Here is a 17289-nt window from a genome sequence, read left to right as displayed (position 1 = left end):
TTTATGTTTGGGTGTGCTTGTAGTTTCCCTCTGAAGATGGGATTTCGAAGAACCTTATCTTAGATATAAAAGTCCATTGTTTTATTGTATTTGGAAGGAATACAATGAAAGAATCTTTGATGGGTGCTTCTGGTTGTAGGGTTTTTCTGTTGGTTAGGGCAGCTTGTTGTTAGGGTGGTGGGCATTTCTCCTCTTTTCCTTCTTTGGCTTGCTTTTGGGCCAAATTTGTATACTCCATGTGTAGTTTTTTCCGCCTTTTTGCAAGCGCTTTAATTTATATTTTCTTACCTATAAAAAAAAAAAAGAGAATCTTTGATGGGAATTGCACCTGAAAAATGTTTTTATGAATTCTTTATTTGAATGGTCTGGTAGATCAGTAGCAGAGTGAAGCCTTTATTTTGTAGATTTCATTATCCGGATGTTTCTTAGGCATAAAGAGACTTTTTGTTTGCTTATGGTCTGGTAGATCAGTAGGAGAGCGAAGCCTTTGTTTTGTAGATTTCATTATCCGGATGTTTCTTAGGCATAAAAAGACTTTTTGTTTTCTTTTGTTTTCATGTTCTTTTTATACATATTGTGTACGTGGATTCTGCCCCCTTTCCATTGCTCACTTAATAACATCTTATGAAAAGAAAAGCAAGCTAACATCAATGACCTGCTCCAAGTTAGGATGGTAGGATGGCTCTTGGTCATGGCTGATATTCCTCAGGTTTGAAGTACTAGGGAATTTCTTGACCAAACCAATGTACTTACAGGTGGAAAAAGTTTCTTTTCTTCAGCTAGGATCCTCTGGGTGCTTCAAAAGATATTAACCGATTAGGCACCTTTCTCCCTCTAGATTTAATGAGTAATCTAGCCCATTTCAAGTGATGCATCTCCTTTGTCTCCAAATCCATCCTTACAAAACCTCCTCAAGCATCGCCCACCCTTTTAAAGAACTCTTTTCCCCATAGATTCACCAGAAGACCCAACAGCCTTACCCACACATCGCCAATGCAGGTGCCTTCTCTAAGGCAACCAACATTCGGCTCCCACGGTCCAACTGCAATCGTCTTCCCTTAAATAAGCTAGATCCCAAAAACAAAACTCTTTTGGCCTTGGAAACATTTTCAAACTCAAACGAAATGAGATTGCCTACGAACAAAAGCAGATTTAATTCAGACCCCAAGATTCTCGAGCCCACAAATTCAGCATGTCCAAAACTGGCAATCAGTTTGAAAAACCATCCCACCTCCCCACTAGACACTTCTTGAGAAGCCCCAAATTACGTAGACCTCTCTTGGCTCACTCTCAATCCACACTTCATCACCCAACTCCCTCATATCTCTGTTCAACACCTCTGCAAAGGAAGCAACCTTAAACAGATTGTCACCTCTCTTTTCCTCCTGACACCTGATTGGCTCCTTTGACTCCTCTAAAGGCCTAGACACAAGGACTACCCCAATGCTCCTAAGACTTGAAGCAAGGATCTTCCAACCCCCTTAGGGAGCCTTTCCTTCTGGAAAAACCAAGGAAAACCTTTTTGCCTCTATGCACATAGCTGAGCACAACAGAAACCTTCCAGCTTTGTTGCTACACAACTCCAGCTTGTAGCCCCTTTCCCCTCCATTTGACACCCTTTTGAGAGGCTCCCTGAACTTCCCTTCACAGTAGTCTTCCATCCCCTCAAGAAGTAAAGAAAGATCCCTCTCCCCAAATCTGATCCAGGAGGAAAACCCCCGACCCCTCTCTACAATCCTCTCCACCATCTTACCATTTAAAGACTCCAAAAAGATCTCAAAGGACTTTGATTCCACACCAAACGAGAAACTTCCATCAAGAGGCCTCTCCTTCAGCCTTGTTTCTTCCATCACATGCTATGACATATTGTCCAGGAAAGCCAAGACAGATGCTTCAAACATGATGCTAAAGTTCTAGGGAAAATATCAAGGTTTGAAGGCTCAATAACAAACATCCCTTTCCCCATGCACTCCTTCATTCATGATTTTGTACATACAGATTGTCATTCTATCACAATAGAGGAGGGCATTTTTATTTTATAACATATAATTTAATTTAAAAACAAAAAATAGAGAATGAGGTGGCTGTGGAGACACTTTTGGCAGGTGCATTTAACATTTCCCTAATTTCTTTTAACATGAGGCAGGAAAATTTCTGAAATGCCACCTTTTGACAAAAATTTACTAGGTCACTGCATCCTATGATATTCTAGTGCAATGAAACGAAACTCAAATTTATTATTAGAGAGCTTAGCAACTCAAGATATAAAATTAAATTAAAACTCTAGGTCAAGGTATTACACCTCCATTCTTACATGTGCACATAATATGAATTGTTTAATATAGTGGTAAGATCTATTATATTGTCGGTTCAGTTCTATTTGTTTTAGTTCTTCCACCATTGTTTTTTAATTGTTCTGGTTGCTATCTCTGAAGAACCATGCCATCAGGAGAGCTGATATGGGAACAAGGGTTTTAGAGACACTCTATCCACCATGCAACACTAACAAAAAGAAAAATGGATTATGGAGCTGGATTGTGAATAAGCTGGGAATGGAAAAAGATGCTGATACAAAGCCAGCAGAATTTGATTCAGGATTACTGATGTTCCCTTGGCATCTGATAAAATTGGTGGATGGTGATCTTTTTATTATCAACCGCAGGTAAAATTGGAATTTTTTGTCATTATTGCTTCAGCACTAACTTCTTGTTGCTTGTTTCTATCTGTTTTGACTCAATTTAAATTTTCTTTGTTGAAATTTTACTTACAATTTTTTCTTGGATGCAACTTCTGCCAAGCATATCTTAATATCTCTGCTACATGATTGCTTGTCTCATGAAAAATGAATTTTCCAAATCTAATTATAATTCTGGAATGCTGTCTATATCCATGGCCTCTTTATTTTGACTAGAGTGAGGTTGTAATGCAAGTGAAGAGCAGGTGGATTGAAGAGAGTTTGGTGACCTTTAGACCTAATAAGAAACATTGTAGGTGTTCCTGTGTCCGATTGACAAAGAAAGATAAATGAAGTGAAATCAAGAGCTCCCTTTCATGGTTATAGGATTTTATAGGTTATTATTTGGGTTTCTTGTATTTGAATGTGATATGAGAATGCATTGTTTGCAATCTGCAATTATGGAAATGGTCATCAAGACATTCATGTGATGCAAATAGTGGTGGAAGGACCATGTTTCGTCTTCCTAATTATCAATGGGTGCTCTTTATGTCTTTAGTGCTTGATTCCATGGTCATGGTATTTTGGTCATGCTCCAAAACCTTGCATTCACTATTTGGAACTAAAGGAATCTTAGAACATGCTCCAAGAAATCTTCTAGCATGATTTCTATTTTTCAATTGGTGTTTAATAGGTCTACCGCTGGTCTGCCTATCTAAACTTTAATTTTAATGTTAGTAGTACTGCCTACACTCTTAACATTGCAATAAAGAATTGCCTGGGCTGGCATTAAATAGGAGATATTATAGGGCTGACATCTGCTCAAATTTCCGAGTCATTGTTCCATGAATTGTTTTGGCTATCATAATAAATCTTCAGACAACATAAATAGAAGATTAGAAGTTTGTCCTTGCTTAATTGCTATCAAATTTGATATGTAACCAGACATAAGATACTACTTCCTTTGGGTAAGCAGTGCACCATATTTCCTCTATCAGTACCAATTTAATTCACATTAGGCTGTATAGAATAGGTTATTAAGGAGTGTGGGAAAAAGGATGAAGAGTGGAGGTAGTGTCTGGTTTGGGGTTGATTCTAAGTCCTTTGAGATTTCGCTGGAGTCTCCTAAAGGGAAGCTCTCTGGGGTCATCACTGTGAGGGGTAGAAGCTTCTCTTCTTGGATCAGATTTGGTGAGAGGGGTCTTTCCTTGCTGCTGGAAGGGGTGGAGGCTTGCTGTCAAAAGGAGGGTTTGAAGATTTTCAACAACTCTTGGTTGGAGGGAGGGAGAAGTTACAAGCTTCAGTTACGTAGCAATGAGGCGGGCAGGTACCTCTTTTGTTCCGTAGTCTCAGCGGAGCGATTCGCTTCGTTTTAATCTTCCCTGAAGGGAAGGGGCTGCCAGGGGGGTGGAATATTTTAGCTCAAAAGTTGAGAGCCTGTGGAGTGAAGTTCCCACTCAAGGTAGGAGATGATCCTAAACCGCAGCACGGCTCTGTGCAGAAGGATTTGCCTTTGAAGGTTGATAATGTGTCAAAGGACTGGAGAAGTGTGAGTGAGTCGATATGGCTGCAGTTTGGGGGTGTTGATGCTTTCAACAAGATGCATATTCTCAACCGTTGCTTGGTGGGACAGTGGGGAGATTTTACAAATGATGCCCTGTTGCTATCTTCTTTGAAGGAGTGGGCTAGGTACCATTGGAGGATAAAGGGGAACCTCTCTCTTTCCTTGTTGGGAGGTGCTTTGATTTTGTTTAGTTTGAAAGTTCAAAGGAGGCAGAGAGGGTGCTGCAGGAAGGAGAGAGGATTTATAAGCAGAAGTTCTTGTTTTTGGATAGATGGGCCCCAACAACAGGTTGTTTCAAAGGAGTTAAAGCTAAGTCCGCTTGGGTGAGGATAATGGGCCTTCTGCTGTCTTTGGCGTAGAGAGTTTTTCAAACAAGTGGGTGATGCTAGTCCAGATGAATGGGAGAGAGGCTCCGGGGAAGTTGCAGGTGGTGGTAGGAGACCTTTGTTTTACTGTGCACTTGTGGTGGGAGCTCCCGCCTTGGGTTGCTATGGTAACTTCCTGGAAGGAGAAGTTAGAAGCAAGGAAGAAGAAGTTAGAGGGTTCATGCGTGTCTGCTCGCGTGGGTTTTGAGGGGTTGCTTCCAAAAGGTGAGCTGTTGATTGCTAAATGCCAAGCTCTGCAGGAGGAGTGGCTTCGTCGGCCTTTTATGTGGAAAGGCTGCGTTTGGAGCAGCAGCCTTCTGTCGGAGTTGCGTGGGAGGAGGGAAACTTGCTTCCTATTGCAGTCTCCTTTCCCCATGGACTGGAAAAGGGGTTTGTGGGCCCTTTTAAAGTGGTGAGCTGTGGTTTAGAGGAGGCCAGGCCCTCAGAAAGAATTCCTGGCCTAGTTGATGAGTTTTGAGCTAGGGATGGTAAGTTGGCCCATCCCACTTCTCTGCTGGCCCAAAAGGGCTTTAGGGTCCCTTTTAAAGCCTTGGCAAGTTGGGCTCCTCCCTGTGGGATCGATCTCTGCCCTAAGGAGGTGGTGCCCTCACTCCCGTCAATGAAGCTCTGGTGGAGGAAGTGACTTCATTCCAAGGTACAAGGAACCTTTTCTCTTCTACTTTGGGTTGGGGGCCTCTTTCTTCTACTCCTTCATCTCATGCCCTAAGGGGTTTGGTTGATGAAGCCAGACGTGATTTGGGGATGATCTGTTAGGAGGTTTTGGTGACGAAGGACAATGAGATGCCCTTTGTTGAAAAGGAAGTCAGAGATGGCCCCCTTGCCATGATCACGAAGGAGGGGTGTAAACTGAATCTTCTTTCAAATAGTGACGACTTAAAAGTCTGATTTCTGGGGGTGGGAAGAGGATTTGCAGTTAGCTTTTGTTAAGAACAGTAGCTCAATGGAGTTGGGGAGGGACCTCACCTGTTCTCAGGATAGTTTCAAGAAACTACTGGCTTTTAGCAAATTTTTGGGGTTTTCGGTGGATGGCTACGAAGAGGAAATTCTGGGTCTTTTCAGGAATTTGGAATTCTGGGCAAATAAGAAGTCATTGGGGCAGGTGGTGAAAAAGGCTAGGTCCGATGGGTCCAAACTTGAGAGGGAGCTAAGGAAATTAGAATGTTCAATTTCTTATAAGACAAAATTTTCAAGTGGGAGAGCAGGAAGGAGCTCTTCCGAGGTATTAGTTGAAGTGTGTCCATGAAGCTAAGAATTTTATCTTGGAACGTGTGAGGGATTAATGAGGGGGATAAGTGCAGAATCATTAAATCTTTGATTCGTTCCCACTTAGCTGACCTTGTCTATCTTCAAGAAACGAAGGTCCAACAAATGTCAACTTGCCTAGTGAGTTTGGGTGTGGGGAGGTGCCTGGAGTGAGGGGCAGTGGATGCTAGGAGTCCATCAGGGGGTATTTTGGTTTTTTGGGACAATCGGTACTGGAACTTTTGGATATGGAATTACGTGCCTTTTCAGTCTCTTGTTGTTTCAAAAATTGTGAGGACAATTTTATTTGGATGTTCATAGGGGTATACAACCCTGTTTTGGCTAAGGAGAGGGATGACTTTTGGAATGAATTAGGTGCTATTAGAGGTCTTTGGCACAATCCCTGGTGTGTGAGAGGGGATTTCAATGTAGTCAGATTCCTGGAGGAAAGGAGGAATTGTCCAAGATTATTGGCTTCTATGAGGCGTTTTTCTCAGTTTATTGAGGAAATGTGCCTTAAAAGATCTCCCTCTTTTTGGTGGTATGTTTACTTGGTGTGGTGGGTCTAATAACTAATCTTGTGTGATGCTAGTAAGGAAAACCTTGAGTATCTAAGTTGGGTTTTTATGTGGTTTGAGGCTTGTTCAGGGTTGAAGATCAATCTTGGGAAAAGTGAGTTGATTCTAGTAGGAAATGTCCCAAATTTGGAGGAGCTTGCAAAGGTTTTAGGATGCAAGGTGAGAGCCATCCCAACCACCTATCTTGGTCTCCCTCTTGGAGCTCCCTATAAGTTTCTAAGGTTTGGGAAGGGGTGAAGGAGAGGTTTCAGAAAAAGCTAGCTTGGTGGAAGGGGCAGTACCTCTCAAAAGGTGGAAGACAGACCTTGATTAAGAGCACCTATCTAACTTACCGATTTATTATATGTCCCCTTTTGTCATTCCTAAGAGGGTAGCAGCTAGATTAGAAAAGATTCAAAGGTATTTCCTTTGGGGTGGGGGAGCTCTGGTTAACAAACCCCATCTATTGAGTTGGTCAGTTGTTTGTTTGGAAAAAGTGAAAGCATGGTTGGGATTTAGGAGTCTTGGAACCTTTAATAAGGCCCTTTTGGGGAAGTGGTCTTGGAGGTTTGCAACTGAAAGAAACCCTCTTTGGAAACAGGTAATTATTGGCAAGTGTGGGCAAGAAGATGAGGGTTGGTGCACGAATGGGGTGAGAGAGAGGTATGGAGTGGGGGTTGGGAAGGCAATCAGAAATGGTTGGGAGGATCTCAAGGTTAGAATGCATTTCAAGGTTAGTTTTGGAAACAGGGTGAAGTTCTGGAAGGATAGATGGTGTGGGGATGTGCCATTGAGGGATGCTTTCTCGGACCTTTTTTCTATAGCTTCCTCTAAGGATGTTCAGGTGGATGATGATTGGGATGGTGATAGTTGGAATCCTAGGTTTATTAGACAACTGAATGATTGGGAGTTGGAGGAGGTAGATATCTTATTTGAGAGGTTGTATGATCATTCTATTTCTATGGATATTGAGGATTCAGTGGAGTGGGTTGACACAAAGAGTGGTATTTTTTTTTGTTAGGTCCTTCTACTCCTCCTTGGCTAGTAGAGGAGTGGATCCTTTCCCTCACAGTGTAGTCTGGAACTCCCGGGTCCCTGTTAGAGTTTGTTTCTTTGCTTGGGAGGTAACTTGGGTTAAGATATTGACTCTAAATCAACTCAAAAAGAGGGGGTGGAAGATGCCTAATAGATGCTGCATGTGCAAAGAGGAAAGAGGAAACGAGTGTTCATATTCTTCTTCATTGCCTGAAAGCTCGTATATTGTGGCAACTTATTTTTGCTTTATTCGGTGTTCAATGGGTGATGCACTCTTCGGTGAGAGGTTTACTCTTGAGTTGGGGAGGCTTTCCTATTGGTAGAAAAAGGAAAAAGGATTGGAAGGTTGCTCCGTTATGCCTTTTTTGGTATATTTGGAGGGAAATAAATAGAAGAGCCTTTGAAAATTGTGAATGTTCATATCATTCTTTAAAAAGTTCTTTTTTGTGTCTATTTTGGGATTGGGTAAGATTGTATATTGGGGAGGGCTCCTTGTTGATGCTTTATTTTGTAGATTGGTTAGGAGCTCTGTAAGTTGAGATTGTTTTTGTGTGTCAGCACTTTTTTGTTTTTTGTTTCCTTGTATGCATCGTCTATACTTTTCTTTTTAATACAATTACTTTTACCTATCAAAAGAAAAAAAAAAATGGAATAGGTTATTACAAATAATAACAAATTTTTTGGAAGAATTAAAAAACAAAAGCTAATTTAACTATGTTACTTCTAAAAAGTAAGCAAAATCTTTAAGAGGTTTGGTTTAGTTTCCTCATCTTCTTCATTTTTAAATTAGTATGGTAGTTATGGCAGGGTATATAATGTAGATACCAAATATTGGTTCGGTTGACATTCAATGATCTATGATGTATGTTCTTAGAGTAACTTTATTATTTTACTTTTGTTTCCATCTATAGTTTTGGAATTGAAATTTATTTTTGTTGCTGATTTATGGTGAATGGTCAAAAGATTTTGGGCCCCTAGCGGGTCCAGCCCATGAAGGATCCTCTAATGGTGGCCTAGATGCATCTTCGTCTTCAAAGCTCTTACGACTAGGGTTCACTGCAAAGAAAATAATGCCGAAAGGTCATCCTCAAGAGTCGTCAAAGCCAAAAGGATCCTCAGTCTCCGTAAAGCACAGAGCAAGAAGTTGGCTGCCGAGATTAGAGGAGGCGTCTTCTACCCCAAAGTGTAACTTAGAAGGAGGTGGCTCACCGGAGGCAAATCGAGACACTTTTCGGGGCAAATCTCGCTGCAGTAAGAGTGATCTTTCTCCTGGTTTAGAAACATCCAAAGCTTTTACCGGCGAGACAGAGGGAGAAAAGGGGATCTGCAATGCAAATTGGTCAATAAGGTGTGTCCTCCTTTCTTAGCTGAATCCAAGCGGGATCTTCCTTTGGTTGGGGCTTTTGAGCCAAAATTTCTTCCCGAATCCTCTGTTTCTTTGGTTCATCCTTCTCGTTGTTAGCCTTTTTCTTCAATTCCGTTGGAGTCAAGCTTTGCCGTTCAACGTGGTTCCTTTTTTATCTCTCCTGTTGTGAATATCAGTCGTTGTGGTGGTGCGTCCTGTTTTGAAGGTGTGGTGTTTCCCCTAGAAACCTCTAACCGAAAATTTAAAGACCGGCTTTTCCTTAGGGAAACACTCAGTAACCCTGAGGAGCGTGGTGTCTCAGGTGAGGCTTCGTCCCCAGAGCTAGAACCTTCCACCCTCCCGTTGGAAGGTTTTCAGGTTGAGGGACTTACGCCTAGGAAGATGGTCAAGGTTCAATCGGTTTTGGAGAGTTTGAGGATTAGAATTGTCAGGGATAATGGAAAAGGTGTGGAAGGAGAGAACAAGAGTGCTCTCTCTATGGACAAGGATTATTCTAGAAGAAAGAGGAAAAATGACTCTGGAACTCGAGGAGAGGATTAGTACTGGGTGCTGGTTGTGTCGGGTTGTTTTTGTTTTCATGAAGATCTTAAGTTGGAATACAAGAGGTTTAGGATCTAGGAAGAAAAGGAGGACTGTGAGAAGGTTTTTAAGTACTCAAAACCCAGATGTGGTGATGCTTCAGGAAACAAAGCGAGAAATTTGGGATAGGAGGTCTGTGAGTAGTGTTTGGAAAGGTAGAAGTCTGGAATGGGCTGCTCTTCCTGCTTGTGGGGCGTCGGGGGGGGATTGTGATTTTGTGGGATTCAATTAAGTTCAAGTGTATAGAGAAAATGTTAGGATCTTTCTCTGTAACTGTAAAATTGAACTCTGATGAGGAAGGGTCTTTTTGGTTAACCTTAGTGTATGGCCCGAATAAGCCTTTGTGGAGGAAGGACTTTTGGTTGGAGCTTCAAGACCTGTATGGTCTAACTTTCCCAAGGTGGTGCGTAGGAGGGGATTTTAATGTGATCAGGAGGATATCTGAGAAGATGGGTGACTCTAGGTTAACAGTCAACATGAGGTGTTTTGACGAGTTTATAAGGGAGAGTGGTTGGTTGGATCCCCCTTTAAGGAATGCGGCTTTTACATGGTCAAACATGCAAGTTGATCCTATTTGCAAGAGGTTGGATAGGTTTTGTTCTCTTTTGAGTGGGATTCTTTTTTCTCTCAAAGTATTCAAGAGGCCCTTCCTAGATGGACCTCTGATCATAGCCCAATTTGTTTGGAAACTATTCCTTTAAAATGGGGACCGACTCCTTTTAGGTTTGAGAATATGTGGTCGCTCCATCCTGAGTTTAAAGAGAAGTTTAGAGATTGGTGGCAAGAGTGTACGATTGAAGGTTGGGAAGGTCACAAGTTTATGAGGAAACTAAAGTTTATTAAATTAAAGTTGAAAGAGTGGAATATAGTGGCCTTTGGAGATTTAAGAGAGAGGAAAAAGCACATTCTTTCGGACTTAGGTAGAATTGATCTAATTGAACAAGAAGGGAATTTAAATCTTGATCCAGTTTCGGAAAGGACCTTAAGAAGGAAGGAGCTAGAGGATTTGTTATTAAAGGAAGAGGTTCAATGGAGACAAAAATCTAGGGTTAAGTGGATTAAAGAAGGGGACTGCAACTTTAAGTTTTTTCACAGAGTGGCCATTGGAAGAAGAAGCAGGAAGTTCATTAAGTCTCTGATTTCTGAGAGGGGGGAGACTTTAAGTAACATTAAGGTTATTTCTGAGGAGATTGTAAATTTCTTTGGGAATCTCTATTCCAAACCTGAAGGTGACTCTTGGAGGATTGAAGGGATTGATTGGGCCCCTATTTCTGGAGAGAGTGCAGTATGGTTGGATAGACCATTTTCTGAAGAGGAGGTTCGAATGGTAGTTTTCCAATTGAATAAGGAAAAGGCCCCTGGCCCTGATGGCTTTACTATAGCAGTTTATCAAGAGTGTTGGGATGTGATAAAAGAGGATCTTATGAGGGTGTTTTTTGAATTCCACACTAAGGGGGTAATAAATCAAAGTACAAATGCGACATTCATTGCTATGGTGCCTAAGAAAAGCCAAACTTTTAAAATCTCAGATTATAGACCTATTAGCTTGGTTACAAGTTTATATAAGATAATTGCTAAGGTCTTATCAGGGTGTTTACGCAAAGTTCTACATGAAACAATCTTTGGCTCTCAAGGAGCCTTTGTGGAAGGGAGGCAAATTTTGGATGCTGTATTGATAGCCAATGAAGTGGTGGATGAGAAAAGAAGGTCAGGGGAGGAAGGGGTAGTCTTCAAAATTGATTTTGAGAAGGCCTATGATCATGTGGATTGGGGTTTTTTAGATCATGTGCTTCAAAGGAAGGGGTTCAACTAGAAATAGAGATCTTGGATGAGGGGCTGTTTGTCTTCATCTAGTTTTGCAATCCTAGTTAATGGGAATGCAAAGGGTTGGGTTAAGGCCTCTAGAGGTTTGAGACAGGGAGACCCTCTTTCTCCTTTCCTTTTTACTCTAGTAGCAGATGTTCTAAGTAGGTTGATGATTAGAGCAGAGGAAACTAGGATAACTGAGGGTTTCTTTGTGGGGAGGGATAGGACTAGAGTGTCTTTGTTACAGTTTGCTAATGATACCATTTTTTTCTCTAAAGCCTCTTTGGATCATCTTCAAAACCTCAAGATTATCATTTTGGTTTTTGGGCAAGTATCTGGTTTAAAAATCAACTTAGAAAAAAGCACCATTTCAGGTATTAACACTAGGCAAGAGCTGTTGTCTAGTTTGGCTTTGGTTTTGGATTGCAGAGTGTCAAAGTGGCCTTTGTCTTATTTAGGCCTTCCTTTGGGAGGGAACCCAAAGACAATAGGCTTTTGGGATCTAGTGGTTGAGAGAATTTCGAGGAGGCTGGATGGGTGGAAAAAGGCCTATTTGTCTTTGGGAGGGAGGATTACTTTAATTCAGTCTTGTCTGTCTCACATCCCTAGCTACTTCCTCTCCCTCTTTAAAATCCCAGTATCAATAGCTTCAAAGATTGAGAAGATGCAAAGGGATTTTCTTTGGTATGGGGCAGGGGAAGGGAAGAAAGATCACCTTATCAGATGGGAGGTTGTTAGTAGACCAAAGGAGATGGGAGGTTTGGGCTTTGGGAAGACTTCTATGAGAAATATTGCTCTCTTAGGGAAATAGCTTTGGAGGTTCCCTAGAGAAAGGAGCGGTCTTTGGCATAAGGTTATTGCGAGTATATATGGGACACATCCTAATGGATGGGACGCCAACACGGTGGTTAGATGGTCACACAGATGTCCTTGGAAGGCTATTGCTCAAGTTTTCCAGGAGTTCTCCCCTTTTGTCCGCCTAGTGGTGGGCAATGGGGAGAGAATTCGGTTCTAGGAAGATCTATGGTGGGGAAACCAAACTTTGTGCTCTCAATTTGCTGATATTTACAAAGTTATTTCTGTGAAAAACCTCACTGTCTCAAATGCTCTTGGCAATTCCTTACCATTGTCTTGGAATTTTAACTTTCGCCGCAGTCTAACGAATTCAGAAATTGATCTCCTTCAGAGATTAATGTCCTCCCTTAATTCTGTGTTTTTTTCCCCTTCTTCATCAGATTCAAGAGCGTGGTCTTTGTCTTCGTCAGGCTTGTTTTCAGTGAATTTTTTTTCTTGGCCTTGTCAAAAGTTTCAAATCCTTTAATGTTCCTTCCGGCCAAGGTTTTATGGAGCTCAAAAATCCCTTCAAAGGTTAAGGCCCTCGCTTGGTTAGTAGCACATGGGAAGGTAAACACTAATGACAAGTTGCAATTGAGAAGACCCTACAAAGCCCTCTGTCCTCAATGGTGCATTCTTTGCAAAGGAAATGGAGAGTCGATTGACCACCTTTTTCTTCATTGTCCCGTTACCATTGGACTTTGGCATAGGTTATTCAATCTAGTAGGGTTGGTTTGGGTCCCTCCAAGGAGCCTTGAGGACATGTTGGATATTCCTTTTAAATGCTTGGGGAACTCATTAAGAGGCAACACACTTTGGCAAATTGCTTGCCTTACTTTGATTTGGATGGTGTGGCAAGAAAGAAACAATAGGATCTTTGAGGATAAAGGGAGAACGGAAGAGATGGTTTGGGATTTGATCCGGTTTTATTCTTCTCTATGGGCTTCTTGTACTAAAGCTTTTAGAGGAGTTCCTCTAAACATTCTACAACTCAATTGGATTGGGGTTTGCGTTTCAAAAGTTTGAAGATTGATGGGGTTTCTCTTTGTTTTTAGAGTTCTATTGTTGGGAGTTTTATCCTTTGTTCAATTTGTGTAGGAAGGACCTCTCATCCTTCCCTTGGTTTTTTTTTCTCTTTCTATTGTCTCTTTTTTCTCTCCTGTATTTGTTCTTATATTAATATAATCTTCTTCGTTTCTGATTAAAAAAAAAAAAAAAAACTTTATTTAATTATTTGATTAGAAACAAGAGATGTATATATTAATGTTAAAGAAAACATGAAAATGATGAGGAGTCCTCCCCATAATTACAAAAACCTTATCAAAATATGATCGAACTCCTTCACTATACAAGGAAGTTGTGCAAAAGATTTAGACTATAACATGAAATAAATTATGCTCTCTTCTTGAATTGTTTTAGAATACAATATGTAAATCCTATTTATACACAATTGGGGATTAGATTCACCTAGAATCTCTCCCATAAATCAGGGATTTTATTCACCTACCACCTATTTTTTATTTTTATTTTTTTGATTGGAAACGACACAAAGATTTATTGATAGATAAAAATAAGTACAAAAGAAGGATGAGGAATCCTCCTGCCAAAGAAAGCTAAATTATAGAAAAATACACTGAAAAACAAGCAAACACTCTAAAAAGACCACTCCTTATGGAGTACACACTGCTATCCAATCAAGTTGTATCACATTAAGGGGAGTCCCCTTAAAAACCTTGGAACAATAAGCCCAAAGAGAAGCAAGCAAAACAATAGAGTCCCAAAGATACTCTGAATTCCTTGCTTTATCCTAAAAAATCCTCGCATTTCTTTCCACCACACAATCCGAATAAGAGCGATGATTGCAGCTTGCCACAAGGCTATCCCCCTCTTAGACGAACCAAATCCATTAAATTTGATGTACATCATGTCAAGAATGCTCCTCGGGGGGACCCAATCCATCTTAGCTAACTGAAATAACCTGTGCCACAACCCAATCGTCAAGAAGCAATGAAGAAAAATATGATCAGTTGATTCCCCATGCTTCATGCACAGAATACAAATATCAGGACTAAGGGCTTTGTAGGGTCTTCCTATAACATCTCCCATAAATCATATTTTACTAAAGAAAGAAAATGAAATAAATAAATACAAAATTATTTATAATTTTCCAACTCTCCCCCTCAAGTTGGAGAATAGATGTTGCCCATTCCTAACTTGCATGTAATTATTTGAAACTCTTGACTAGCCAATCCTTTGGTCAATACATCTGCAAGCTGCCCTTTTGTTGAAACATAAGGCATGCAAATCAAACCAATATCAAGTTTTTCCTTGATAAAGTGTTGATCTACTTTTACATGCTTCATTTGGTCATGTTGTATTGGATTGTAAGCAATATTGATTATTGATTTGTTGTCACAGTATAACTTTATTATCCCTTCCTACTTGATTCCTAGATCATCAAGGACAATCCCATGTGTAATAGCTTTGAACTTTACTTCTGCACTTGATCGAGCCACCACAGATTGCTTCTTACTTCTCCATGTTACTAGGTTGCCACCTAAATATGTATAGTAACCAAAGGTAGAACATCGATTTGCCACTGATTTTGCCCAATCCGCATCAGTGTATGCCTTTAGGCTTAGCTCTTCATTTTTCTTAAATAAAATTCCCTTTCCTGGAGTAAACTTTAAGTAATGTAGAATCTTGTATATCGCCTCTAGATGAACTTCCTTGGGAGAATGCATGAATTGGCTTACAACGTTGACGACATAGGCTATATCCGACCTTGTGTGTGATAAGTAGATTAACTTCCCAACTAGACATTGATACATTCCACATTCTACTGCTGCATCTTCTTGAGCTTCCCTTAGCTTATGATTTTGTTTAATAGGGGTATCAATAAGCTTACAACCAAGCTTATTGTGTTCTTCCGAAAAATAAAATTTGGGTGGAGAGAGTTCCAACTAAAATTGTGTTCTTTGTGTGGGAAGCCACTTGGGGGAAGATTATGACTCTTGACAAACTTCAGAAGAGAGGGTGGCAGCTTCCCAATCGCTGTTTTTTGTGTGCTTGTGAAGAGGAAAATGTAAATCACATTCTCATTCATTGTACAATGGCCTGTGGGACTTAGTTTTGGGTTTGTTTGGGGTGCAGTGGGCATTTCCAAAAACTGTAAAGGAGATTTTATTTAGTTGGAGGGGTTCTTTTGTGGGGAAAAAAAGGAAAAAACTTTGGAATTTCATTCCGTTATTTATTTTTTGGACGGTTTGGAAGGAAATGAATAGACTAGCTTTTAAGGGGGGAGGGGTAGTTAGCAATTCAGATACTTAAATATTCTTTTGTATGTAACATTTGGGGTTGGGGTAAATTGTATATTGGTGAGGAGTCGTATTCCCTTATAGGCTTTCTAGAGTGGTTAGCCTCCAGATAAGGGGAGGTGGGTTTTTTGGTTTTTTGCTTGAGAGGCCTTAGTAGCCTTGTATACCCCCTATATATTGTGTGGCTAGTTTGCCTCTTTTTAATGAATTTTGTGCTTATTTATCCAAAAAAAAAAGCTTACAACCAAGCATGTTGGTCTCCTTAAGAAGATCCAAAATGTATTTCTGTTGAGAGATGAAAATACCCTTCCTTGATTGAGCCACTTCAATGCCTAAAAAATACTTGAGTCTTCCCAAGTCTTTTATCTCAAATTCTTTGGCTAGTTTCTTCGTAAGTCTTTCTATTTCCTCAAAGTCATCTCTTGTCACAATTATGTCATCAACATAAACTATGACAATGGTAAGTTTACCCATATGTGAGCATTTGATGAAGAGTGTATGATCTCCTTGGCTTTGTCAAAACTCCATGTCATTCACAGCTTTTGCAAATCTTCCAAACCACATTTGAGGAGATTGTTTAAGGCTGTTGAATATGATGTATTTATAGTGTACAATCTTTCTTTCCCTTCTTAATATAGGTCACATATATGGTAGTTAGTTCAACTTAGCCTTGTATATATATTTCTCTATTGCAAGAAGTTAAATATATGAATGAGAATTAAGGTTTTCTCTCTCTCTCTTTCAACAAAGGCCATAAAGCACCTTTCTTAGTTTGCACACATTGTTTCTTTTGAAGTCTCCATTGTAACCCAATGGTGTTTCCATATACACTTTTTCTAAATCACCATGCAAGAATGCATTCTTATCATCAAGTTGCTACAAAGACCAACCAAAGTTAGCTACCAACGATAACAATATATGAATGGTATTCATCTTTGCTATCGGAGCAAATGTTTCTTGGTAGTCCACCCTATAAGTTTGCATATACCCCTTGGCCATCAACCTAGCCTTATATCTTTGCAACATCCCGTCAACTCTATATTTAATAGTGAACACCCATTTACACCCAACCGGTCTTTTTTCCCTTGGGTAATTCAACTATTTCCCAAGTTTGGTTTTTCTCAAGAGCTAACATCTCCTCTTCCATGGCTTTCCTCCAATTCTCGCTTTTAAGTGCTTGAACTATTTGAGGGATTTCACTAGGAATTAATTAGGTAAGGAAGGCTTTATGTGACGGGGATAGGTTTTCAAATGAAATAAAATTCGGTTCCTCTAAGGCACTAGTTAGGAGCCAATCTAGGCCTTCTTCGTTTGGGTCATGTCTTCCGTTGTTGGAGAAGCAGCCCAATAGGAGCAGGCCTGAGTTGAACCAAGAAGGTCTTTTATGCCCCTTTGTTGTTGGGACTATTGGCTTGCCCTTGGAGTCACTGACAAATCCTCTCATTTAGACAAAGTTTTTGGGCCTGATGAAGTGGGAGTTAGGAGTCGACGAGATCCTTAAGGCTAAAGTGGTTGGTTTTGAAGATAGGTTCTCTTCCCCCTCTCCTCCTTCTCTATTTGGGTTTCCCTTTCTTGAAGTAGATTGTTCCACAAGGGTGGGGCCTTCCTTGGGGTCTTTGGTTTTGAGTCTCCAACCGCTTAGGTTTTTGTTCTAAGATGAAAGGATAGTGGATCTCACAGGAAGCGCACTGAAGGCTCCTAGGGCAGAGGAGTTAGAGGTTAGCAATTCTTCAGAGTTTTTAGGGTTTCAGAGGAGAAGAATTTGAGCTTTGGTAGCCTCTCTAATAAGTTTGTTGCCTTCAATTGCTTTTTGGGTTTACATGTGACAAGGTTTAAGAAGGAAATCAATTCCCTTCTCAAGATATTGGAGTCAAGAAGAGGTCGTGGAGTTAAGATTGTTGGGGGAAAGAAGAAATCGCCTTTGGCAAC

At 40.5% G+C, this 17289-nt stretch overlaps 1 protein-coding gene across 3 annotated transcripts in view; it reads left to right on the top strand.

Moving 5' to 3' along the window:
• Positions 1 to 17289, top strand: part of LOC117918346 — a 65573-nt gene that overhangs the window by 33848 nt on the left and 14436 nt on the right. For all 3 annotated transcript variants that reach the window (XM_034834920.1, XM_034834921.1, XM_034834919.1), the window contains exon 10: positions 2436 to 2662. In XM_034834920.1, coding sequence (XP_034690811.1) covers positions 2436 to 2662 — 227 coding nt within the window. The remainder of the gene's footprint in view (positions 1 to 2435; positions 2663 to 17289) is intronic.

The sequence above is a fragment of the Vitis riparia genome, chromosome 7, assembly GCF_004353265.1.
Source record: "Vitis riparia cultivar Riparia Gloire de Montpellier isolate 1030 chromosome 7, EGFV_Vit.rip_1.0, whole genome shotgun sequence".
Classification (NCBI taxonomy): Eukaryota; Viridiplantae; Streptophyta; class Magnoliopsida; order Vitales; family Vitaceae; genus Vitis; species Vitis riparia.
The sequence above is the reverse complement of the archived record's forward strand: the minus strand, read 5'-3'. Positions and strand labels throughout refer to the sequence as shown.